This window comes from Megalopta genalis, unplaced genomic scaffold, assembly GCF_051020955.1.
Source record: "Megalopta genalis isolate 19385.01 unplaced genomic scaffold, iyMegGena1_principal scaffold0026, whole genome shotgun sequence".
NCBI lineage: Eukaryota > Metazoa > Arthropoda > Insecta > Hymenoptera > Halictidae > Megalopta > Megalopta genalis.
The window spans coordinates 1,566,082-1,586,905 of NW_027476096.1; the positions used below are offsets into that span (position 1 = coordinate 1,566,082).

At 33.5% G+C, this 20,824-nt stretch overlaps 1 protein-coding gene across 3 annotated transcripts; it reads left to right on the plus strand.

Annotated features, from left to right (window-relative positions):
- Window positions 1-4,649: 4,649 nt before the first annotated feature.
- Window positions 4,650-16,730, plus strand: LOC117221841 (cytochrome P450 6A1). Of its 3 annotated transcripts, XM_076527580.1 has the most exons (7): window positions 4,650-4,826; window positions 5,347-5,526; window positions 7,850-8,198; window positions 9,372-9,897; window positions 14,132-14,353; window positions 15,024-15,275; window positions 15,533-16,730. In XM_076527580.1, exons 2-7 carry the CDS (start codon window positions 5,507-5,509, stop codon window positions 15,700-15,702), a joined length of 1,539 nt encoding a protein of 512 aa, XP_076383695.1. In that variant the 5' UTR covers window positions 4,650-4,826; window positions 5,347-5,506; the 3' UTR covers window positions 15,703-16,730. The 3 variants fall into 3 exon arrangements, with proteins under 3 accessions (XP_076383695.1, XP_033329019.2, XP_076383696.1); XM_033473128.2 differs by lacking the exon at window positions 5,347-5,526; XM_076527581.1 differs by lacking the exons at window positions 4,650-4,826; window positions 5,347-5,526 and adding an exon at window positions 7,204-7,256.
- The last annotated feature ends 4,094 nt before the right edge of the window (window positions 16,731-20,824 follow it).

A 20,824-nucleotide genomic window follows, 5' to 3' on the forward strand; every position in this document is an offset into this window, starting at 1 on the left:
TCATCAAAAAGCGAGCATCATCCCTGGGGTCCTTCCCTTGTAAGTAGCTATTCTTCGAGCCTCGCGGCTCGCCTTTATAATTCCTCATGAGAGAGAGAGGGGGAGAGAAAATGAAACTCGGAGCGAACGAAACTACCTGAAAAGGTACCGGCCAGCATGTCGGTGTACGCTATGAATACATAAACGATAAAAACGATAAGATAATTTTTTTATTCCTAATTTTTTATACATGAAATTTTTTTAATATATTGGTCAAATTCTTCCATTTAAAATGAGGCCAAGCACGACATGCTTTAGACCATATTCATTCATTATACGTGGCGAGTAACTTATTCCATTTCATTATACAAATTGCATTATAACAAAAAAAGTATTAGAAAGATATTAAAGTTACACGATAGATATTAAAGTTAAATATACATGTTGTTCAAAAGAAGATATTAGTGGAGTTACACTATTCGGGCCTCGATTCGACTGCAATTCCGAGGGAGCAGCGACGATTCGACTGCAATTCTGAGGGGACATGCCTGGATTTGAGGGCAATTCCGAGGGGACATATCTGAATTCGACGGCAATTCCGAGAAGACGTGGCTGGATTCGACTACAAATCCATGCTATAATTCGATCAATATTCGGTGGTACGAGCCTACGCCTTTGATGGAGAATGTGAAGGAACTGTTTAATGTAATCTTTCCATCAATCCTGGAATTTTAAGAGGTCTTGGAGTAAGCATGGTCGAACATCCTGGACGAACGACACTGTTTAGATACGAGGTCCACGAATTTTCAGTAAATTTAAATATAAATTATTTAAAGTTAATTTTTTTACATTTGTATTTGTTATTAGGAAATAGTGGAAAATCATCGCTGTAGACCACTATACTACACGATTCCAAGGATGATGGGCTACAAAACAATTCAATATAGAATATAATTTCTCACAATAAATATTAAATAAATAAATGTAATCGAAATTATATCGTGTTTGATTTTATTTCAATAGAAAGTATTTGTCCAAGTTACATCATGTTTGGTCTCATTTAAATCAGAAAACTATCAGCAACATGTTTAAAAAAATCAGTTTTCAAAACTTAAAAATATAAAAAGGTATGTCATTGTAGTATAAGTTGTCTTCTGGGAATTCGAATCAAAGGAGGCGCGTTGCGTGTCGCGGCACACATCTTCACTGACGTAGCAATAAATCACAGGGCTGAATACGTATATAGCACAGCCTGAATATGTATATAGCCAGCACACGGAAATTCGGCAAATCTCGGAGAAGTTACTGTATTTTTAACAGATCTTCATCGATTGATCGAAGATGTAGAATTCACCTATGTTAAACACGATAAATCGTTTATTGACATATAATAAATATAATATGACATATAATAAATAATACTATATTGTAGAATAATCTCTCCATTATTATTCGAAAGATGGTATTACAAAATGAAAGATACATAAAGATAAATATCAAACATAAAGTATTTTAAACTGTTATTCGTCAAGTTCTGAAAAGAATGCTATCGCTGTAAAGCCTGTGAATTTATTAACGTTGGAAATGCGAGCCAGCAAAAAGAAATGTATAAACCTAATATACCATTTCTAATTATATAGTTATTAGAAGTAATATCCCAACTATCCATATAAATAACTGCATTTTATATTATATTTCTGCAGTACACGCCGAATACAATTATTATTGTCTTCATATAATATTCAGCTTTCGTAGTAGAAATGAAATATATAGAATATTCGATTCTTATACTAATGTCCCTAAATACGTGAACTATCGGTAATGCTGAGCACGACACCGAAATGGTAAAGAGAGGTCTTAGAACCCTCCAAACCTACTAGAAATTCTCCATTAATATCTTGAATACTCTCAAGTCCTCGAAACAAAATTTTTATATATCGAATCCTCTTCTCTTATATCTCCTCCTTTCGTCTGGAGCGGTAGTATGTTGCTTTTGTATATTTATCTTTTTTTTGAGCAAGTGAAGCAAACAAGGTTATGACGATTCTCGCATTCAACAATATTAAATATCTCGAAAACATCAAACTCTCCACTTTCTACATGCACAAAAGATACCTTTTTTACAAGTCACCCGTTGTATAGGTCGCTTGCCAGCCGTAAAAAAAGTGCAAATCCCATTCCTCATTATTAGACTGTGGATCTTTATACAAGATAAAAATTTTCGAAGATAATTGTAAGAAACAGAAATTAAATTAAAAATAAATTATTTCTTTTAATTATTTTGATAAGTTGCGAATAGCGTAAATGCATAAAATCCATAGTCTACTATTTATAGTAGTAACAGACATTTTCTCCAAGAGAATGAAATATAAGGATATGAAAATTTGACCATAGAAATCGTGACCAAGGACACTTGTGAGAGAACATTCTTACATAGATGTTTACCGTTCCGAATGTATCGAATACGATACGATAGCCGAGATCAAACATTTCTTAACGAACTGTACACACATTTGTCGCAGGAAGTGTATTGACAGCTTTTCAAACGGAAGAACTTTTTTAAAATTAGTCCAAATGACATGAATTTATCTTAGATACTATTTTTTTTGTATTTTGCTATTACTTGGAATAACAAAAAAAGAAAAACTCACGATTTTTTAACTTTTTTATCTGAGCCTACAACGAAAATTTAAAAAATGCGTTTTATGGATCCTGGTAACTTCTATGCTTACTGAACATTTCATCAAAAACGGTTAACGCAAAGTCAAGCTGCAAGTGTTCAGATATTTAAAAAACTGCAGATTTCTAACAGTTATTAGTCGAAAAGGTCCAAAATTTGGATTCGTAATTCTCGCGATCTTTAATCGTTCACATCTTATTTCACGGATTTCGATGAAATTTTATAACTAACCAGGATCTACAAATAACCATGAAATTAAAAATTATAATATAGTCATTATCTAGGAAACTGGCTAGTTTCTAGGAAATTAGCCCCTCTTTCTAAAAAGAAATTTAAGTCATTTGGTATTCAAACTATTTATTATAAGGCATGGGAATTTAAGGTATTTTGCAAATATTTCTCATTCCACTTGATGTTAGATTATTTGATTTTTCAAACCACAAGGATCATTGAATTATGTTAAAAGGTGTACACACATGAATTATACGTATTAGTTTCTGTTTTTATTATACTTTTTGTACATATTTAGACATGTTCGTTTTCACGAGCCATTCTATAACAGTTTCTGCTGCGATTATTGAAACTTGTTCGATTGTCACCTGTTACTCAGATGATTTGCTCTTTTTGTGCAAACCTATCAGTTGACTCATTGCTTGAAAGTCATGAGTAACTCTCGCATTTTTCAGAAAATTAATTGAGATGAATTGATTTCATGTAACAGCTTTTTTATTAACATAACGTGCAGTATGTATCATAAATATGCCAACCTCCCAGAATTTTAATAATTCCATTTTTTTAAATAAATTTTATCACAATAAATGTTCGTAATATGAGCCGCACCCTTGCCAAATCAAAACTTCCCAAAAAAGAGCAGAGAAGAGTGACAGAATAGTATCTACATGAAATATTGTTTTTTAAATTACCCTTAAGAAGTATAAAGTAAAAAGTATAAACTAAATATTATAGAGTGATAGAGTAGTACTGAAGAAGTATAAAGTCAATTAAACATTATAGAATATTCTATTATAATGTAAGTTTAATGTAACGACACGTATTATATAATAATGTATAATTGTAATCTGTCTAATATACAGTAGTAGGCATGTATATCTGGACATATTCTAAAACAGAATAACATTTATAAAATTGGACCAAACCAGTTGTATCTTTTTGAGATGTTAGAAGGAGCAGCTAGCTGGGCAAAGTGTTACAATTTTTTGCAAAAAATGGCAATTAAGAGAAATAACAATTATGATGCTTGTCGAATTCGTCTCAGCATCCCCTAAAAAATGGGTACAAAAAGATCCTTAAGCATGTTATTTTAACTAAAAAAATTTCCAATTGAACCACTAGTAGTGTATGTAAGTGCATTAAAAAATATGCACTTAAATGCAAATTAACATGTCCTTGAATAAAAATACTTTTGCATACTATTCGCCTGTTGATAACAGTTAAATTCCAAATAAGAAAATTTTTCGTCATATCGTCATTGGAAGAAACATTTAGGTGAAAACATTTAAGTGGATAATCCTGCATATTGTATAAAAATTAATTATCAATTATTCTACAACCACTGGAATATTTGTTATTTCTTGGTGTTAAGCTCAATATTAAGGAACTGTATATTAAGTTGTTACATTCTACCCTACTACTCTATTTCTTCTTATTATTATTATAATTACTACTCTTACTGTGATGATCATCATTTATCGTTCTTAACGTTATATTGTATACCAACGTCATTTCATTTTCTTCTTACCAAACATCCCAAAATCTTCTACAAACCCATGTTTTCACGCAGTGACTCATTCTCATGCTTTATCTCATTCTCCACCTCTATTCTTGCTACATAATATTCGAACCTTTGCCTGGTCATCTTCAAAACACTAACTTCGCTATACATACTAGTCCTTAGAACTGATAAACCCCCACCACTCAACTTAGGATATATATGTGTACATCATTTTGCCTCAAATCGTCAGATTCTTTTCGAACGCACACGTAACAAGTCCTCAAGAAATTCTTACCGAACCACAGAACTAAACGTCGTCCACGCTCATAGAATCTAATTAAGCAAGTCTTGTGAAATTCTCCACTCGGGTCAAGAACCTGTTTTATTTTTCGTAAACTCTCCGGTTGTGTAATGTTGACATAAGAGTCGATCAAGGTAAGAGTATAAGGAGTATTTAAACATGAAAGTTTTTAAAATTGTTGAAAGTAGAGTTAAACGATTTGGATTGTAAACGTCACGTATCCAAATATAATAAAAATAAATGCTAATAACATTTGCAATGCAATAACATTAATTACGTTGATATTTTGTAATAACTGTTTGAAAAAATTAAAATGTTGTTTAAGCAGTGCGGTTATATTAATATAACAATTGTTAAGAAAAATAATTTAACCTTATTTAACACACGCAGAAAGAAACATAAAGTAATTAGTATTGTTACCACCACGAATTAAATAGTAAGGGCATGCAAAATATGGTAAAAGTAGAATATTATTTTTCAAAAACTAGTATAAAATATGGACTTATTTATGAAACGGCACGTTAACCTATATCAAAATTCAATGAAATGTTGTCGACTTCTGATTTGTCATTATAATTGCATGTACATTTTCTCTGTGTCTGTACATATACATAGTTGCATTAACAATTAAGAGTCTTGTTTTTTTGTGGACAGATTAAGCTTCATGCCGCTATAGATGTCAGTCTTGGCTTCTCAGTATGTGGTTATCAGAAAATTCATATGACTATAGTATTCATCGATACATTCAATCTGTTTCTTTTTATCGTAATCGATCATTTACTTTTCGATCATTTCGAGGAAACACAGATAATATATGAGAATGCATTTCCCACCGTGAGTACGCATTTTTTAACGTAGTCTACACTTATAGTTTCAAAACGAACCGTTTCTCACATTATCGTCTACAATTTCGACACAGAAAGTCATAATTTTTAATCTGTGAGAACATTTTTTTTTCTTGTGGTATATTTTATAGTAAACTTCAAAAGCAATATGTGAATTGACACTTCTGGATGCCAAATAAAACATGACGAAAAAGTAAATAAATTAGTTTAATTATACATTAAAATTATAAATTATAAATTATTAATATATATAATTAATATATATATTAATATATAATATAATTATAAATTATTAATATAATAATATAAAAATATACAAATAATTTATATATTTAATAATAACATTAAATCCTGATATCTTCCTTGTTTTATAGAAACTAAGATACTAATTTCACTTATATGCTTGAAAGTAATATTTATTCATTTAATCTTTTATTATGCATAATTACTGATTAAATATTCGAACATCTTTTAAAACCGAATAACTTTTTAAAACTTGGAGCATATTATGTTTAAATTGTCGTCCTAGGCTCTGATGAAAAGAAGTTTAAAAACGTGAGTTTTTTATTTCAGCTGTCATTCCAACTAATTGTAATATATGTAAAAAATTGTTTAGACATTGTCTACGAAACTAGTTCCTCTAACGTCTCAAAAAAAAATTAAGTCATTCGGTCCCGTTACGTGTCGAGCGGTTAAGAATTTTACAGCGGTGATTAGGATTTTACAGTAACCCACAAAAGTATTCGTTCACCTTTTAAAATGTAATAACTTTTTTAAAACTCAATTGAATGACTTGAATTTTTTTTAGTTAATAGAGGGACTAGTCTACTAGATGGCTGAAATGACTTTCTTAAATTTTGTATTTACTTGGAATGATAAAAAAAAAACTCTCGTTTTTAACTTTTTTATCTGAGCCTATAACAAAAATTTAAAAAATGCCTTTCGTAGATCTCGGTAACTCATATGCGTGTTAAAAATTTGATCGAAGTCGGTTAACATAGAGTCGAGCTACAGACGTTTAAAGGATTTAAAAAATTGCAGATTTTTTCCAGCTTTTGGTCAACATTTTTTTAAATTTTCCGTTATAGGTTCAGATAAAAAAGTTAAAAAACGAGAATTTTTACTTTCTTTTGTCATTCTAAGCAATAGCAAAATTTAAAAAATGCATTATGTAGTTCTCGGAAAGTTACATGCATGCAGAAAATTTTTTATCGAAATCGGTAGACCTTGATAGAAGCTGTAAAGAATTAAAGATCGCGAGAATCGCAATTTTGTTCTGTTTTTTGACACTTCCGGCTAATAACTCGGAATTCTGCAGTTTTTAAAATCTTTCATTACTTGTAACCTGACTCTGCGTTAACCGACTTTGATGGAATATGCTTGTCATTAGTTCGTGAGGTGTTTAAGCAGGTTACTTGAATTCAATTTTGGGCAAAAAACGTCATCCGAAAGTTAAACTTTTATCACAATACAATTTAATATATTTCAATTCTATTTTATTCTATTTTTAGACTGTGAGAACAAATTTTTTTATTTCATAATTTTACTTATTTACATTCAATTCACGATCCGTAAAGTTATAGGAAAAAGAAGGTAAAACGAATAAGTCAGTGAATTCCATCTTTACTTCTTTTAGGTCACACGCAACAACAACAATCGAAAATCGTATATCTCATTGAAGACATATAGTTATAATCGTAATTCCACTTTTTACACTTGGTTAGTAATTTCTGTTTATTCTCTTCCAATATGAATTTTATGCGCATATTGTGTATTCTCTATGATACGTCACTACGGTAAATTCTCTCCAATTATTCCTCAGCTTGTAAACAAAAATGGACAATTTGAGAAAACACAGACTTATTCGAGACTCACGGCTCATTTTTATAGTTGTTGAATATTTAAATCGGATGATAGACAGATTGAGACCTTTTAAGCGACCATAGCATATACCTTCTAAAGATTAAAAATAATTTTACAAAAATTTCTAAACGATGATTATTAATATCTTCCGGTTTGTTTATACTTGTATACTTTATTCTTCAAATTCTATAAGTTTTCTCTACAAAGACGAGTATCAATTAGCTCATTTAACAAATATAAAGATGTGAATCAAAAATGCTTCTAAAATTGTAATGAACTAACATGTACATGCAAATAAATTAAACACATACATTGAAACAAGAAATGTGCCATTAACGTAAGCGTGAATTGTTGGTCAAATAAAACGTCAAGAAACCATATAGAAATTAAGTAGAAATATGATGAAATGTTTGTTTATTCCTGAAATCATTCGTAAATATTATTTTCAGGAAACCTACTATCATGACTGAATGTCTTCAAATACTCAGCGCCATTGCGTTGGTGTTCGTTGCTGTCTATTATTACTTAACATCATCCTTCGATTTTTGGAAAAGTAAAGATGTACCTGGACCTGATCCGATACCTGTATTTGGGAATACTAAAGATGTTTTCTTCAGAAAAAAACATCTTGGCGTCTATATAAGGCAGCTGTATGAAAAATACAAAAATGAGCCCCTTATTGGAATCTTTATAAACAGAACTCCTAATGCTATCGTATGTGACATGGATCTCATTAAGGATGTTCTCATCAAAGATTTTTCTATTTTCGATCATCGTGGAGTCGTTATTAATGGGAAGGTAGGCATAACAAATGTATTTACGGATATTTTCCTTTGATATAAGATCAAAGAATTGTATTAGAAACGTTTAACTTTTTACTAGAAAATATAGAAGAACAGGTTAAATAGTTCGCAACCGTTCTATATCTGAAAAAACATTATTAGTCAAAGAGAAGGAAATTGCATTTGGTGTGTAATAGTTGTCAAGATATATCATTGCTGGTTAAATTACCTGCAACTTTGAGAGCAGGAGATAGAGATTCTTAGTTTTTTTAATGTTAACAATGAAAATAATATGCGTCTGAATTTGTTGGATGTCGAATTCCTATGCAAAAATTGTCACTCTGAAATTATTTTTGGCCCATAAGTCACCTTGTCGTTTTGCCTTGTAAAAATGGCCGGAACGGTCAATTACTTCAAAAACTAAGAATTTTTGAGAAGTGTGGACGTATTAAACGTAATATTTAATGTTCACAAACGTTATCAGTTTGAAAGGGCGGATCAAAATCACATTAAAGTATACTTATATACAATTTAATTATATAAGTAGATTTAAATGATGAGGAGTCCACTCCAAAACATCAGTTGTTCATTTTCTTAAGTTTTCTGAATTATGAGCTTCGAAACATGGGTACTCCAAAGTCTTGAAATTGTCGACTGTTTCAGAACCAAAACGTTTTTGAGAATACTCCATAAAAGTTAAAACATTTTATTAATTGGCCATACGCCCTTTACTTTATATGGGTGGGTCAACGTTACGCTAAGCTCAACGTTACTCTCTGAGTTGGAACAATTAAATCCATCCATTTAAAAGGATCATGTTGAATTTGATACGACTTTGATCATTAAACAGAATGCAATTTAATGCAGCCATATCTTTGTCTAGAGCATTTATTTACATATATATAAAACGCTTTCTTCTTAAAGTAGCTGATCATTCCGGGAGTTTTGAGGTACCATGTACACTGTAGGTACAGTCCCCACGCGACAAAAAGACAGCTTTGTGTTTACATCCCCCTCTGCCGATAGTGGTCATCGTCACCGTTATCGGACAGCAGTGACGATGGGAACGGTGCGGTAGTAGGACAGCTCGTAAGAGAGGGAATATAAACAGAAAGTCTTCTTGTCGCGTAAGAACTCTACAGACAACATTTATAAAAAGTGAAGAATCTCACTACTGTCATGGCTATAGGTGGAACCATTATCCGAACACATCTTCAATTTAGAAGCAAAGAGATGGCGGCCACTACGGACAAGGCTCTCGCCAGTTTTTACATCTGGAAAACTCAAGGAAATGTTTCACTTGATAATGGAATGCTCGGAGCACTTAGAGAAATATTTGGTGAAACTAGAAAAAGAAGGGGAGCCGATAGAGTGTCGCGAGGTAGCAGCAAGATTCACGACTGACGTTATCGGTAGCTGTGCTTTTGGTATTAACGTGAACGCATTATCGAATGAAGAAAGTGAATTTCGGCGAATGGGAAAGAAGGTTTTCTCAACTTCGCTATGGGATACCTTAAGGTTTACATTCCGAGAATTTCTGCCGAAATTATACTTCTTTATTATGTCTCTACAACCGTATTCGCATCTTACTTCATTTTTCGTACGAGTTGTATCGGACACTATCAAGTATAGAGAAGAAAATAACGTGATTAGGCCAGATTTCGTGAACATGCTGATAGAGTTAAGGAATCACCCAGAGAAGATACAAGATATTGGTAAGTTTTTATTTTCTTTACAACTGTTCTACGGAGTGTCCCAAAATTATCGTATTCCCGGGAAATGGGGCGATTCCTGAGGTCATTTGAAATAACTCTTTCTTTGACGAAGATGCAATCTGCGGTTTTGTTTACCAGTTATTAACGAAAAACACAGTGACCAATTTAGAGGCGAGCGCGTGAACGGCAACGTAGTCGATCGAGTCAGTGTCTCGCGGCTTCGGCCGGGGGCGTGAAGGCTTCGAGCTGCGTTCGAAGCAATGGACAAGTCAGGGAGCGTGAACTTTCCGATTTTATTTTTACTACATTACGGTGAAATTTCTATAAAAAACGCAGTTAATCCTTATTTTATAATGTCTGAAGAATATTTACTAATTTTTCAGAGCAGAAATAGTTACTAGTTTAACCGTGATAGCCGTTTTAGATATTAATTAAGCCGATTATTGTGAAGATTAACAATAAAAAATCCCGTCAAACTTACGCAAAAGATATTTTCGTTTCAATAATTCCGTATCCAAACAGAATTCAACGAACGAAAGATATGTTTGTTTAAGAATTGTGAAGAATGTATTTAGCAATAAACTCACCTATTCAGTTGAGGACTCATTTGTTGCTTGTGAATGTGAGTTACGATTCACGATGTCGGTGCACTGACCTCGCTCAAAATTCAGTCGATCTCATTTCGATGGCTATACCGAGGAAGAGATATGGTCGGAGGCACTTTAAATAGGAACGGTATGATAAACACGGATTTCACTTTCACAGCATTGTCGCCAAACACTGACCACTTAATGAATCCTCGATAATGAAGGAAGGTTCGTCGAACTCCTCTCTTTGATTCATTTTGATTAAAGGAGTTCACAGAGTTTACTTTCACATCACTGTTTCCAAACACTGGTCACTCAATTAACCCTCGGCAGTTGGGGAAGGTATGCAGATATCCTTTGGATTCCTCTCGTTAATTCCTGTATTAACTGACCGCGTTTGCAATATCCTGCCGCAACCTCCGCACTGTTTCATTCACATTTCCATGACACTCCACAAATATACTCAAAACATTCGGTATTGTTCTTGCGAGGAATACATTGCGACGTTAGCTCGACGAAGACTGGAGAACGGCTAAAAACCGCAGCCATGCCCCTGGAAACCCTGTTAAACAGTTTTACAATTTAAAAAAATTTAGTTTGCATCTTGACCGCGAAGGAAAATTATCCATGAGATTACCATATCACAAGCATTAAAATAACCCACAAAGTTGAGGAGTATACAAAGCGCTTTTATAGAAAGTATTTAGATTTCGTCATCTTAACACCTAACTGTTGTTGTTTTTGCATAAGGGTCCTACTTTGGACTAAAATTGTGTGATGTCAAGCCATGTGATCAATGTGAATTAATGTAATTCAGTCAAGTTTCAAGTCGCTACTTCTAGCACAAGAATAATTACAGGGTTAGATCGAAGTAACCGATTGTGCTCTATGTTTTCTATTCTGCAGACCGAAAAGTTATGAAACAATCAATGGGTCTTCTAAGGGGCACAACACTAAGAATATTTTCAGAATTTTTCGTTTGAAAGTTAATTTTCTAAAAAATTGGGAAACTTAAAAATACCGATTTTATTATACATTAAAGCTACCACGGCCCCACATTTGTATTTTTACAATAGTAATGTCTAATTATAGTTATTAACGTATAGCTTTTTAAACATTTTGAACGAGACGCACTTGATTACCCCAAATACCACCGAAAATACGAAACAAAGCATAATCGCACATATGCAGTTGCGAGGTTGGTTGTGGTTAAATGCATGAGGATGTGGTGTGAGCTGACCGTGAAACCAGTCCGATTGTGCATACACTATCGGACAAGAAGATAGCGCACTTTTAAATTAACATAATTTTTATTTATTTAATATTACAATCGAGGTTTTGTTTTCATACAAATTTTCAAAATACCACTATAAACATACAAAAATGAAATAGTATTGAATTTCACCAGTCTGAACAATTTTATTTGAAAGGAAACAAATTTTTATAGGAATACAGTGATACAAAATGATGGCACATTTGTAGCAATAAATGATGGAATGATATTTGATGCTTAATACAGGGTTCCCCGGAAAGAATCATCCGATTTCAAAAATTTATATTTTAAAAAATTACACACAGAAAATTATAATTCAAACACGAATATAACGGGAAAATGTACGAGTTTTACTTTTTACCCCATTGGCACTTGGAGGTTCGGAATTTTCTTAACACGGAACTACCAAACCGTTAGATTGGTCGCAGTTCATCCGATAATATGGTTCTACACAGTTGGCCTCCGAGATCACCCGACCTAACCCCATGCGACTTCTTCCTTTGGGGATTTGTGAAGGATCTTGTCTTTGTACCACCTTTACCTACAAGTGTAAATGAACTGAAAAAACGCATTTGTGATGCTGTACAAACAATTACCAGAGATACATTACACCGTGTTTGGCAAGAACTTTCATATCGCAATGATATCATACGTGTAACGAAAGGAAGTCATATTGAACACTTGTAAACAAAAACTTACACATTTTCCCGTTATATTCGTGTTTGAATTATAATTTTCTGTGTGTAATTTTTTAAAATATAAATTTTTGAAATCGGATGATTCTTTCCGGGGAACCCTGTATTTTGAGATTCCTCCTTTATATTTATTAACAGCCATCGTTATCTTCGGCACCGATTTATAGAGTTTTTTAATAGTTTTTTGCTTTAATTGCTCCCTTCTATCTTGAATACATTTTTTTTCATTCGGCAATGCTTTAAAATTGTCTGCCATTTGCATAGGCAGCTCGGTTATGACTTTCACAACAATTTTTAACAATGTGACCTTTCTGGCCAATCCGGAACGGTTTGAACAATACAGTTATAGTCCTCTGAAAAATCTGTCAAAATTACGAATACACTCTCACTTATGGACTATATAGTAGAATGTAGAAATGTACTTTTCATTTTACTAATATAATCATGTGTTTGTAAAGAAATAAATTTGTTACGTAAATTATCTAAAAATTCGTTCACTAATGAAATTATTGAAAGTAACACGAACTGTTACCCACAAGTGTGATTATTATAAAACAAATGTCATTGGCCAAGTGTAAATTACTAAAATTCTTCCGAGAGTATAAATGACGTCATTCAGCTGTTTTGAAAACCTGTCAATTATGTTTTACAACTTCATTCAAATAATATAAGGTATCGTTAGCCAACCGCCCTATTGGAGCACTCGGTTGGTTTTCCTAAGTCGGGGCACGCCACAACCTTCTCCGCCCTACCTTAATTACACTTTCAAAATATCCACGAATTAAAAAATTAGAATGGAAATAGGAGAGCTTCCAGAAGACGAACACATTCTTTTTAATTTTTTCTGCACATGATCGAGGTTCAAATTTACAAATCAAAGGTATATTTACTTTTTGTATGTTAAAGAAATATTTTTTTAAATACATACAAATTTTTTTCAGTTAGTTAGTTAGTTAGTTTTTTCAGTATCCTTCAAGATTACCAGGAAAAATCACAATTTTGTATCTTTAATCGTTTCGGAAATATAAATTCAAATAAGAAGTTCGAAGTTTCATAAAAATGGGCAAAACTGGAGATATTGAGGGCTTGCAACTCTTAAACAATTTCGAAATTAATATTATCTAGGCTCTAATATATTTGAATATCGTAAAAATTTCTGACATCCCTGGCATCTATAAAAAGTGTCATCGATGACCTTGAAAACTACGAAATAAATAAACTTAAAAAAATTACTTTTGTATCATATTCGATTCTCAATGCAAGTCAAATTCCATATAAGAACATTTTTTGAAACGTCTCTGTTGGAGAGGATATTTAGGTAGAAACGTATAGGAGAACCAACCTGTATGATCACATTTTGTCATCGCTGATCCTTTTTAATTGTATTTATTATTTATTTTACTGTTAATAACTATGATATTCTAATAATTTAATTACATTACATATTGCTAATAATGTGAACAAAGTGTCATACAATTATATGTGGGTACACACTGGATTCATTCTAGTAGTAGTAAACATTTTTCATTAAAATCTTGGAAGCTACTATATTTCTGAAATTAAATTTTTATATTTTGGATCCTCTTCCCCCTCTCTACATCTCCTCCAAGTATTTGTTTTAACGACAGCAGAGTCCCTCCTCATTCGAATTCAATTAAATAGTCGATAATCTATTTCAGAATTGACAGACAACTTGCTGGCTGCGCAAGCGATGGTCTTCTTCGCAGCTGGCTTCGAAACATCATCGACTACTATCTGTCACGCTCTTTATGAGATGGCGCTGAATCCGCAGGTGCAAGAAAAATTGCGTGCAGAAATTAAAGAGTTTAGTATAAAAAACAATGGCTCCATCAAGTATGATGATATAAAAGAAATGAAATATTTAGACAAAGTTTTTAAAGGTACGTATACACATACATTCATTGATAATTGTTGCATCATTTTGGTTGTATTTTTGGATAAACTACTAGAACTTTGCGAAACCATTCGCTTATTTATTGATATACTGATTGTTATCTCTAACCATCATTCTCCAAATAGTTTCGAAAGTCCCGCTTGAATTAAATTAACGGCAACTGCGAAACGTAGGGGAATTTGGTACAAAATACGACAGCAATAATGCAATAATCTAATATAATGGTTATATACAGACGATATTTCATTACAGTGGTGCAGGGTTAAATTTACAAGACCCAGCTCCAGTCTTCTTAGAAGCCTGAGATATTTTATAAGGTTAGAAGGAAGGAGAGAAAATAATTGTTGAAAATGACGTTCTTGACAACATATGTCAATGTTAAGATCATCGGAGCTGGGTTCGTTAAACCAAATATTTACCTTCTTTTTTAAAAAAAAAGTCGAGTTGAATCATTCAAATATCATCAAAATCCAATATAACATCAGCTGCTCAAATAATTTTTAAATTGAGAAGATGTTGACGTGTTACAATTAATTGTTCCAATGTTCTATTATTTATCGCAAAATACAAAATATCTCATATGAATAACAGCTCTAATTTATATATGTTTTTTTATAGACCTAATATTTTAAGTCACATAATCTTTCAATTCACAGAAACACTGAGGAAGTATCCTCCAGGAGCTTTGTTGAGGAGAAAATGCAACAGCGACTATACCTTCAGTAATACGAAAGTAACAATTCCTAAAGGTACTAGAGTATTTGTTCCGGTATTAGGACTTCATCATGATCCCAGCATTTATCCAAATCCAGAAGTCTTTGACCCAGAAAGATTTAATCATGATGCAGTTGCACTGAGACATCCAATGAGCTACTTACCTTTTGGAGATGGACCACGAAATTGCATTGGTAATTTAATAAAGAAAATTTTATTATACTTTGAATTCGATTTGTGCATGTTTTCACTTTTTTAAGACCGTAGGTATATATAGTAGAGCGCTGAAAATGTTTTACTACTCTCATTGATAACTATAAAACATTAAAGTCTTTGATACTTCCTTTTCAACATCCTGTATATTTCGACAGCTTCTCCAATGACCAATGCATAATATTTGATAAATTTGGTATCACGGATACTTTAATTTAATTTTGAATTTTTCTTGTAGGTGCACGTTTTGCAGTTTACCAAACGAAAGTGGGCATAATAAAAACACTAGAAAATTTTAAAGTCGACGTTTGTGGAAAAACAATGATTCCGTATGAAAATAATCCACGTTCCTTAGTATACGGTCCAAAAGAGGAAATATACTTAAAACTAAGTGAAGTAACAAATTGAGCTAAGACGTAAAGAGATTAAAACAAGGTTCAAAATGTTAACAAACAGATATCAAAGTATTATTAAAACTACAAAATTCGTTACATTTCTCATAATTATTGTGTCCATGTGATAAACAGCCGAAGGTAATTCGGTAAAATAAAGTAAGAAAGTAGTGTATAAGTCTGTACTTCCGAAATAGATCTGTCGCCGATCAATATGGCGTTTGGAGGGGAGATGGGGGAGCAGAGTTAGACGACAAATATAAAATATTGGTTTCGGCCATTTACTAGTTTTCAAGATATTAATGAAAAATCTAAACTAAGCTACTGTTGTTTACAGTACAAAGTTCGGGCCACATTTTCCATTTTAGAACTTACTCTGGCACAGAGTGGCCAGGGATTCCTATAATTGCCACGTGACTCCATTCGTGACGTCAGGGATAAGCAGCTGCGCAGAGTGGTTGAAGCGTCCGTTGAAGGGCAGCGCAGTAGACTTATGTGAGTCACGTGACAACGTGCTTCAGCACGGTACAACAATGCAAGGAAATTGATTTTGTATGTCGAGCAGCGACGGTCTGTTTTTATACATTACCTTTATAATTGTAGCATGGAGAGATTCTTTTAATAAAAATGAATGATGGAATCGGATTTATTAATAAGCAATCTACATATAACAATAGGTATGTCGATAAATTTATTCCGATTCACAGCCTGTTTGAACCCATTTTAATAAGTCAGAAGAATCTCAGCTATTCATTGCAGCTACAATTATAAAGATATCCTTACTGATATAAGCCTGTCCTGACACTGTATTATAAAATGTAAAATATAAAACGTAAAACGTAAAACGTAACACGTAACACACGTAACAGATGAAAAATGTAAAATTTAAATTTCGATTTTTAACCGTACAGGACTGTGTCATTACCATTAATACCATAAACACTAATTTAAGGTGCAACTTTCTTAAAATGTCTGGTATGAGATCGTGCTAATGTGAAACAAATTGTGTGTAAGAAGAAATAAAACCAAAATGACATTTTAAAATTTTAATAATTATATTAAACGACTAGGGTATTCGCGAACATTAAGATGCATACTTAACCGCTTCGCTCTCGCTGACGTATCATGTCGCGACGCCGATACAGTTCGTATAAGATCACAGACGAGATACCTCGCGACATAATTCCGCTTATGCGATGCCATGCACGTATTATTCCGCGACGCAATACCGTTCGTGCGGTGTTGCAGACGAGTAAACACGTGTGCTTCATTATTATATCGAGAGCTTTAACCCTTAGCACTCCGAACCATTCTGGACGTTGGCTACCAGCTACTCAGCGCCACTTTTCGGCAGAAACGGGCATTTACAAACCCTCGTATTATTTAGTATGGTTTTGGAACTAACTAACATATTATAATAATATTATATGACTTATATAAATTGGCTGAAATCGAGAAATTTGCAAAAAAATCAATATTTTATTTTTTATAATTTTGTTATTGTTTGTTCTATAATTTTGTTTTGTTGTTGTAATCGCTATCTATGCGAACTCTTTCTCTCGTCGCCTTGTTGCTTGGACGATATCACTATCACTGCTATCAAAATGATAGACTAACTGTAGAAGAAAACCTTCTACAGTTAGTCTTTCTAACATATCTGTATAAACGTCTATCTGGAGCTCATCTTCACTACTACTTGTGTCATGAGACTCATTCGTGTTTGAACGTTTTGCAATTGTTCTAATAAAAAATATGAATAAATACATAGGATGAAAATTTCTAATTGTTATTACTAACTCACAAGATGATATTTACCAAAACAACTTTTACCAAACAATTTATTTACCAAGAGAAGAATCACTTTTCCGATTGTCTCACTCGTTAGATCTATCTATACCGCTCGACGCTTCAAACCAGACTGAGTTCAGCTTTGAAAATCTTTTCCTCCAGATTTTATGATTATAAATCTCACTATACGGTGCGTGCTATGTTCGCATACCGACATTTCTTCTACAAACTTGCCTTATCGCTCTTTTCAAATGGTGCCTTTGAAGTGCTCGGACCGTCGTGTGCACGCTTCTCACGTTCTCGTCAAAACCCGCTGACATTTCTTGTATATATCTTAGTAATTTTACTATATTTTGATTTGATTTCTTGTGCCATTTCAAGAGAAAACTTCAGGGAAACATGCACGTCTCAAAAAGTTGCGCTGGAATAACTCAATTCCCCGTAATCACTAATAAACTTTAATGTCCCATGAGAGAGGACATCCGAGTGATATGCTAGAATTACGATGTCCCACGAGAGGGGACAGCGGAGTGCAAAGGGTTAATTCGGAAAGATTTGGTTTCACTGGAACAACATAAATGCAAGCTAAGTGGCAAAAACAGAAGATGGTGTCCACTCGTTTGCGGCACCGTACGAACAGTATTGCGTTGCGGGATAACACGTCCGTAGCACCGCACAAGCGGCGTCACGTCGCAAAATATCTCGTCCGTAACCTTATACGTATAGTAAACCAACTAAAAAAAAATAAAACATAAAAAAAATCTTTGATCGATGTCAATCACGTATTGTCAACAACGGTTATTAATACATTTCGAAATGTATTAATAAACACAGCTTACATAAACACATGGCATGTGCTGATCTATTCATGCCAATGCTCGCAGTAATAGCAAGTTGATTACTATTCCTATTCTGAATTTTTGTTATAACTTCTTAATAAAGCTTAATAAAGACCTATGTTTACATAACTTTTTTTTCTTTGTGCCATAGAATACACTAACAAAGTTTGAACATTAAAACCTGGGACACCCTGTATATATATAAATTTTCATTAACGCCTAAATGATATACACGTGTCAATTTTATGCCAGAAGTGTCCGTATAGTTCCAGATTTTTAATTGATTATTAGTGTGGCCAAAATTGCCGAAATTTAATAACCGCTTTTTGTTCCGTAATACAATTTCAGTATCGATTAAAGACTTCGTCAAGGAGAACTGTCATAACTTTGTCATTTATCATACGATTGGCACAAACTTCCGTAAGTTAGACAGACAAATGATTGACCTTTCTAAGAATGCTTACGCTCAACAAATGAGAGCATTAACTGCTCGACTGTGACAGGTCAGGACTTCTAACTGACTTCTGAGGGCGAAATAAGAGAGTACGTAAGCCAGATCATGAGTCGGCAAAAATCTCGTGACGCCCGCACGTTTCAATGTGGGAAGACCATATTGCTCTGTTACGCTGATAGGAGCCACTCTGGGAGTTGAAGTCGTGCATTCGGGCGCAGGTATGAAGGATTACGTGGTCGATATCTCCTCATAATCACAACACGTCTAACTTAGGGGGCAATGGTAAGGCAATGGTAGAGGACTCATTCAGATGATAGGGTGCAGCCAAGCAACTGGGGTGACGTTAAACCTTTAGCATCTTTATACTGCCAATCTTTATTATGCCCTCATTGAGGGGAAGGAGGACACCATGATGGCATAACCGCTATGGACGAAATCTACCAAGCACGTATAACGTTCATTTTCACTGCACTATCACTAAACACTGATCACTTATTCGATAATAGTTAGGGATGAACTTTCCTGGATTAGTATGTGTGGCCCAGAAAAGTGCCAATTTTTTTGTCAGGCGCGTTCAAAATTCGCACTGTTAGCAACACGTGCCGTCTTTGACATGTTTTGTCGTTAAACCGTTCAACGCTTTCTCTCTATCTGGTAAATGAAGTACAGTTGTCCTCGTCGACGACTTTCCCAATTGCCAAGGGGAGGAAATTCCCTATCCTTAAAACTGAAGAGAGAATTGTCTCGAAGAAAAAACTAAGGAAAGTTGTCGCCATCTGAAAAGTCGTCTTCTTTCAAGCGACCAGTCCCTGGATCCGGACTTTGTCACTTTTACGACTAGTCCTTGAGATCCAACCGTCTATGGTACACACTCGGAAAAGCTAGAATTTCCGCGTCCGATAATTTCTTTCTTCCTACGTTGCGAGTCGGCTACAAGATGTAATTTTTCTTATACCGTGCGAACAACAGCAACGCGTTTACTCCAAGGACACTGCAGAGGGTTCAGGAGAACGTTACGAAACCTGTCAACGCTGTGCGTGTTGTTAACGGTGCGAACTTCGAACATGTCTCATAGAAAAATCAGCATTTTCAGAATTACACATATTAAGCCAGGAGAGTTCATCTGGTCATAATGTGTGAAAGTGAACATTAGAATAGTCTGCTCGGAAACACTTTACTGTTCGTCAAGGTCGTGTAAATATCAGCTGTGCGGTTCATCGTACATTGTACGAGATCAATGCACTATCCTCCTGCACATATTTCCGAGCATGAAGTGCGTTTATAACTAAATGGATGAGTTTCTTATTAATAATATTTTCCCATTTCACAAACAAATAAATTCTTTATGTCTTTTAACACGATTATTTACTATTAAATTAGCTTTGCGAATCGTTAATTGAATTCTTCTCAGACTCGAAATTATTTAAACTAAAATATCATTTAAGATATTTTAATAACCTCATTTTAAACTATTAACCCGAGAAAGATAACCTACGTCGCAGAGGCGCCTGCGAAGACTGTTGATTTTTGTTAATTTTTCATAGAGGTCTAGTGATTTAAGTTTAAAATTACTTAAAATATAAAAAAATATAATATAAATGCATTTTATTTTTACAATAATGCCAAACCTTTAAAATGACTAGATTAAATTAAATAAATATCCATTGTTAGTATAAAATTGACGCCTTAGAAAAGCATGCGCCTCTGAAGCGTATGGTTATCTTTTATGTACGTTGTCATATGGTTATCTTTCTAGGTTTAAATAACCTCTATTCTACTTAATAACTCTTAATAACCTCACTTCGACGAGGTTATTTATTATTAATCTTCACTGTACACATCGCATAAAAATTTCATATGATACACATGAGGTTATCTTAAAAAATTAAAACGATTACGGTTAAATTACATTTTGGGTCCGAAAAATTAGTAAATATTCTTCAGACATTCTGAAATAAGGATGAACAGTGTTTTCGTAATATTATCGCTGTTACCTAGTAAGAAAAATTCGGAAGTTCACGCTCCGTGACTTGTTCATTGCTTCGAACGCAGCCCTC

Bases quoted from the DNA above. Each gene is read 5' to 3' on its own strand.
- LOC117221841 (XM_076527580.1), top strand. From the start codon at position 5,507: ATGAGAATGCATTTCCCACC. The intron at 9,898-14,131 runs GTAAGTTTTTAT...AATCTATTTCAG, and splicing joins AGAGAAGATACAAGATATTG to AATTGACAGACAACTTGCTG. The intron at 14,354-15,023 runs GTACGTATACAC...TTCAATTCACAG, and splicing joins TTTAGACAAAGTTTTTAAAG to AAACACTGAGGAAGTATCCT.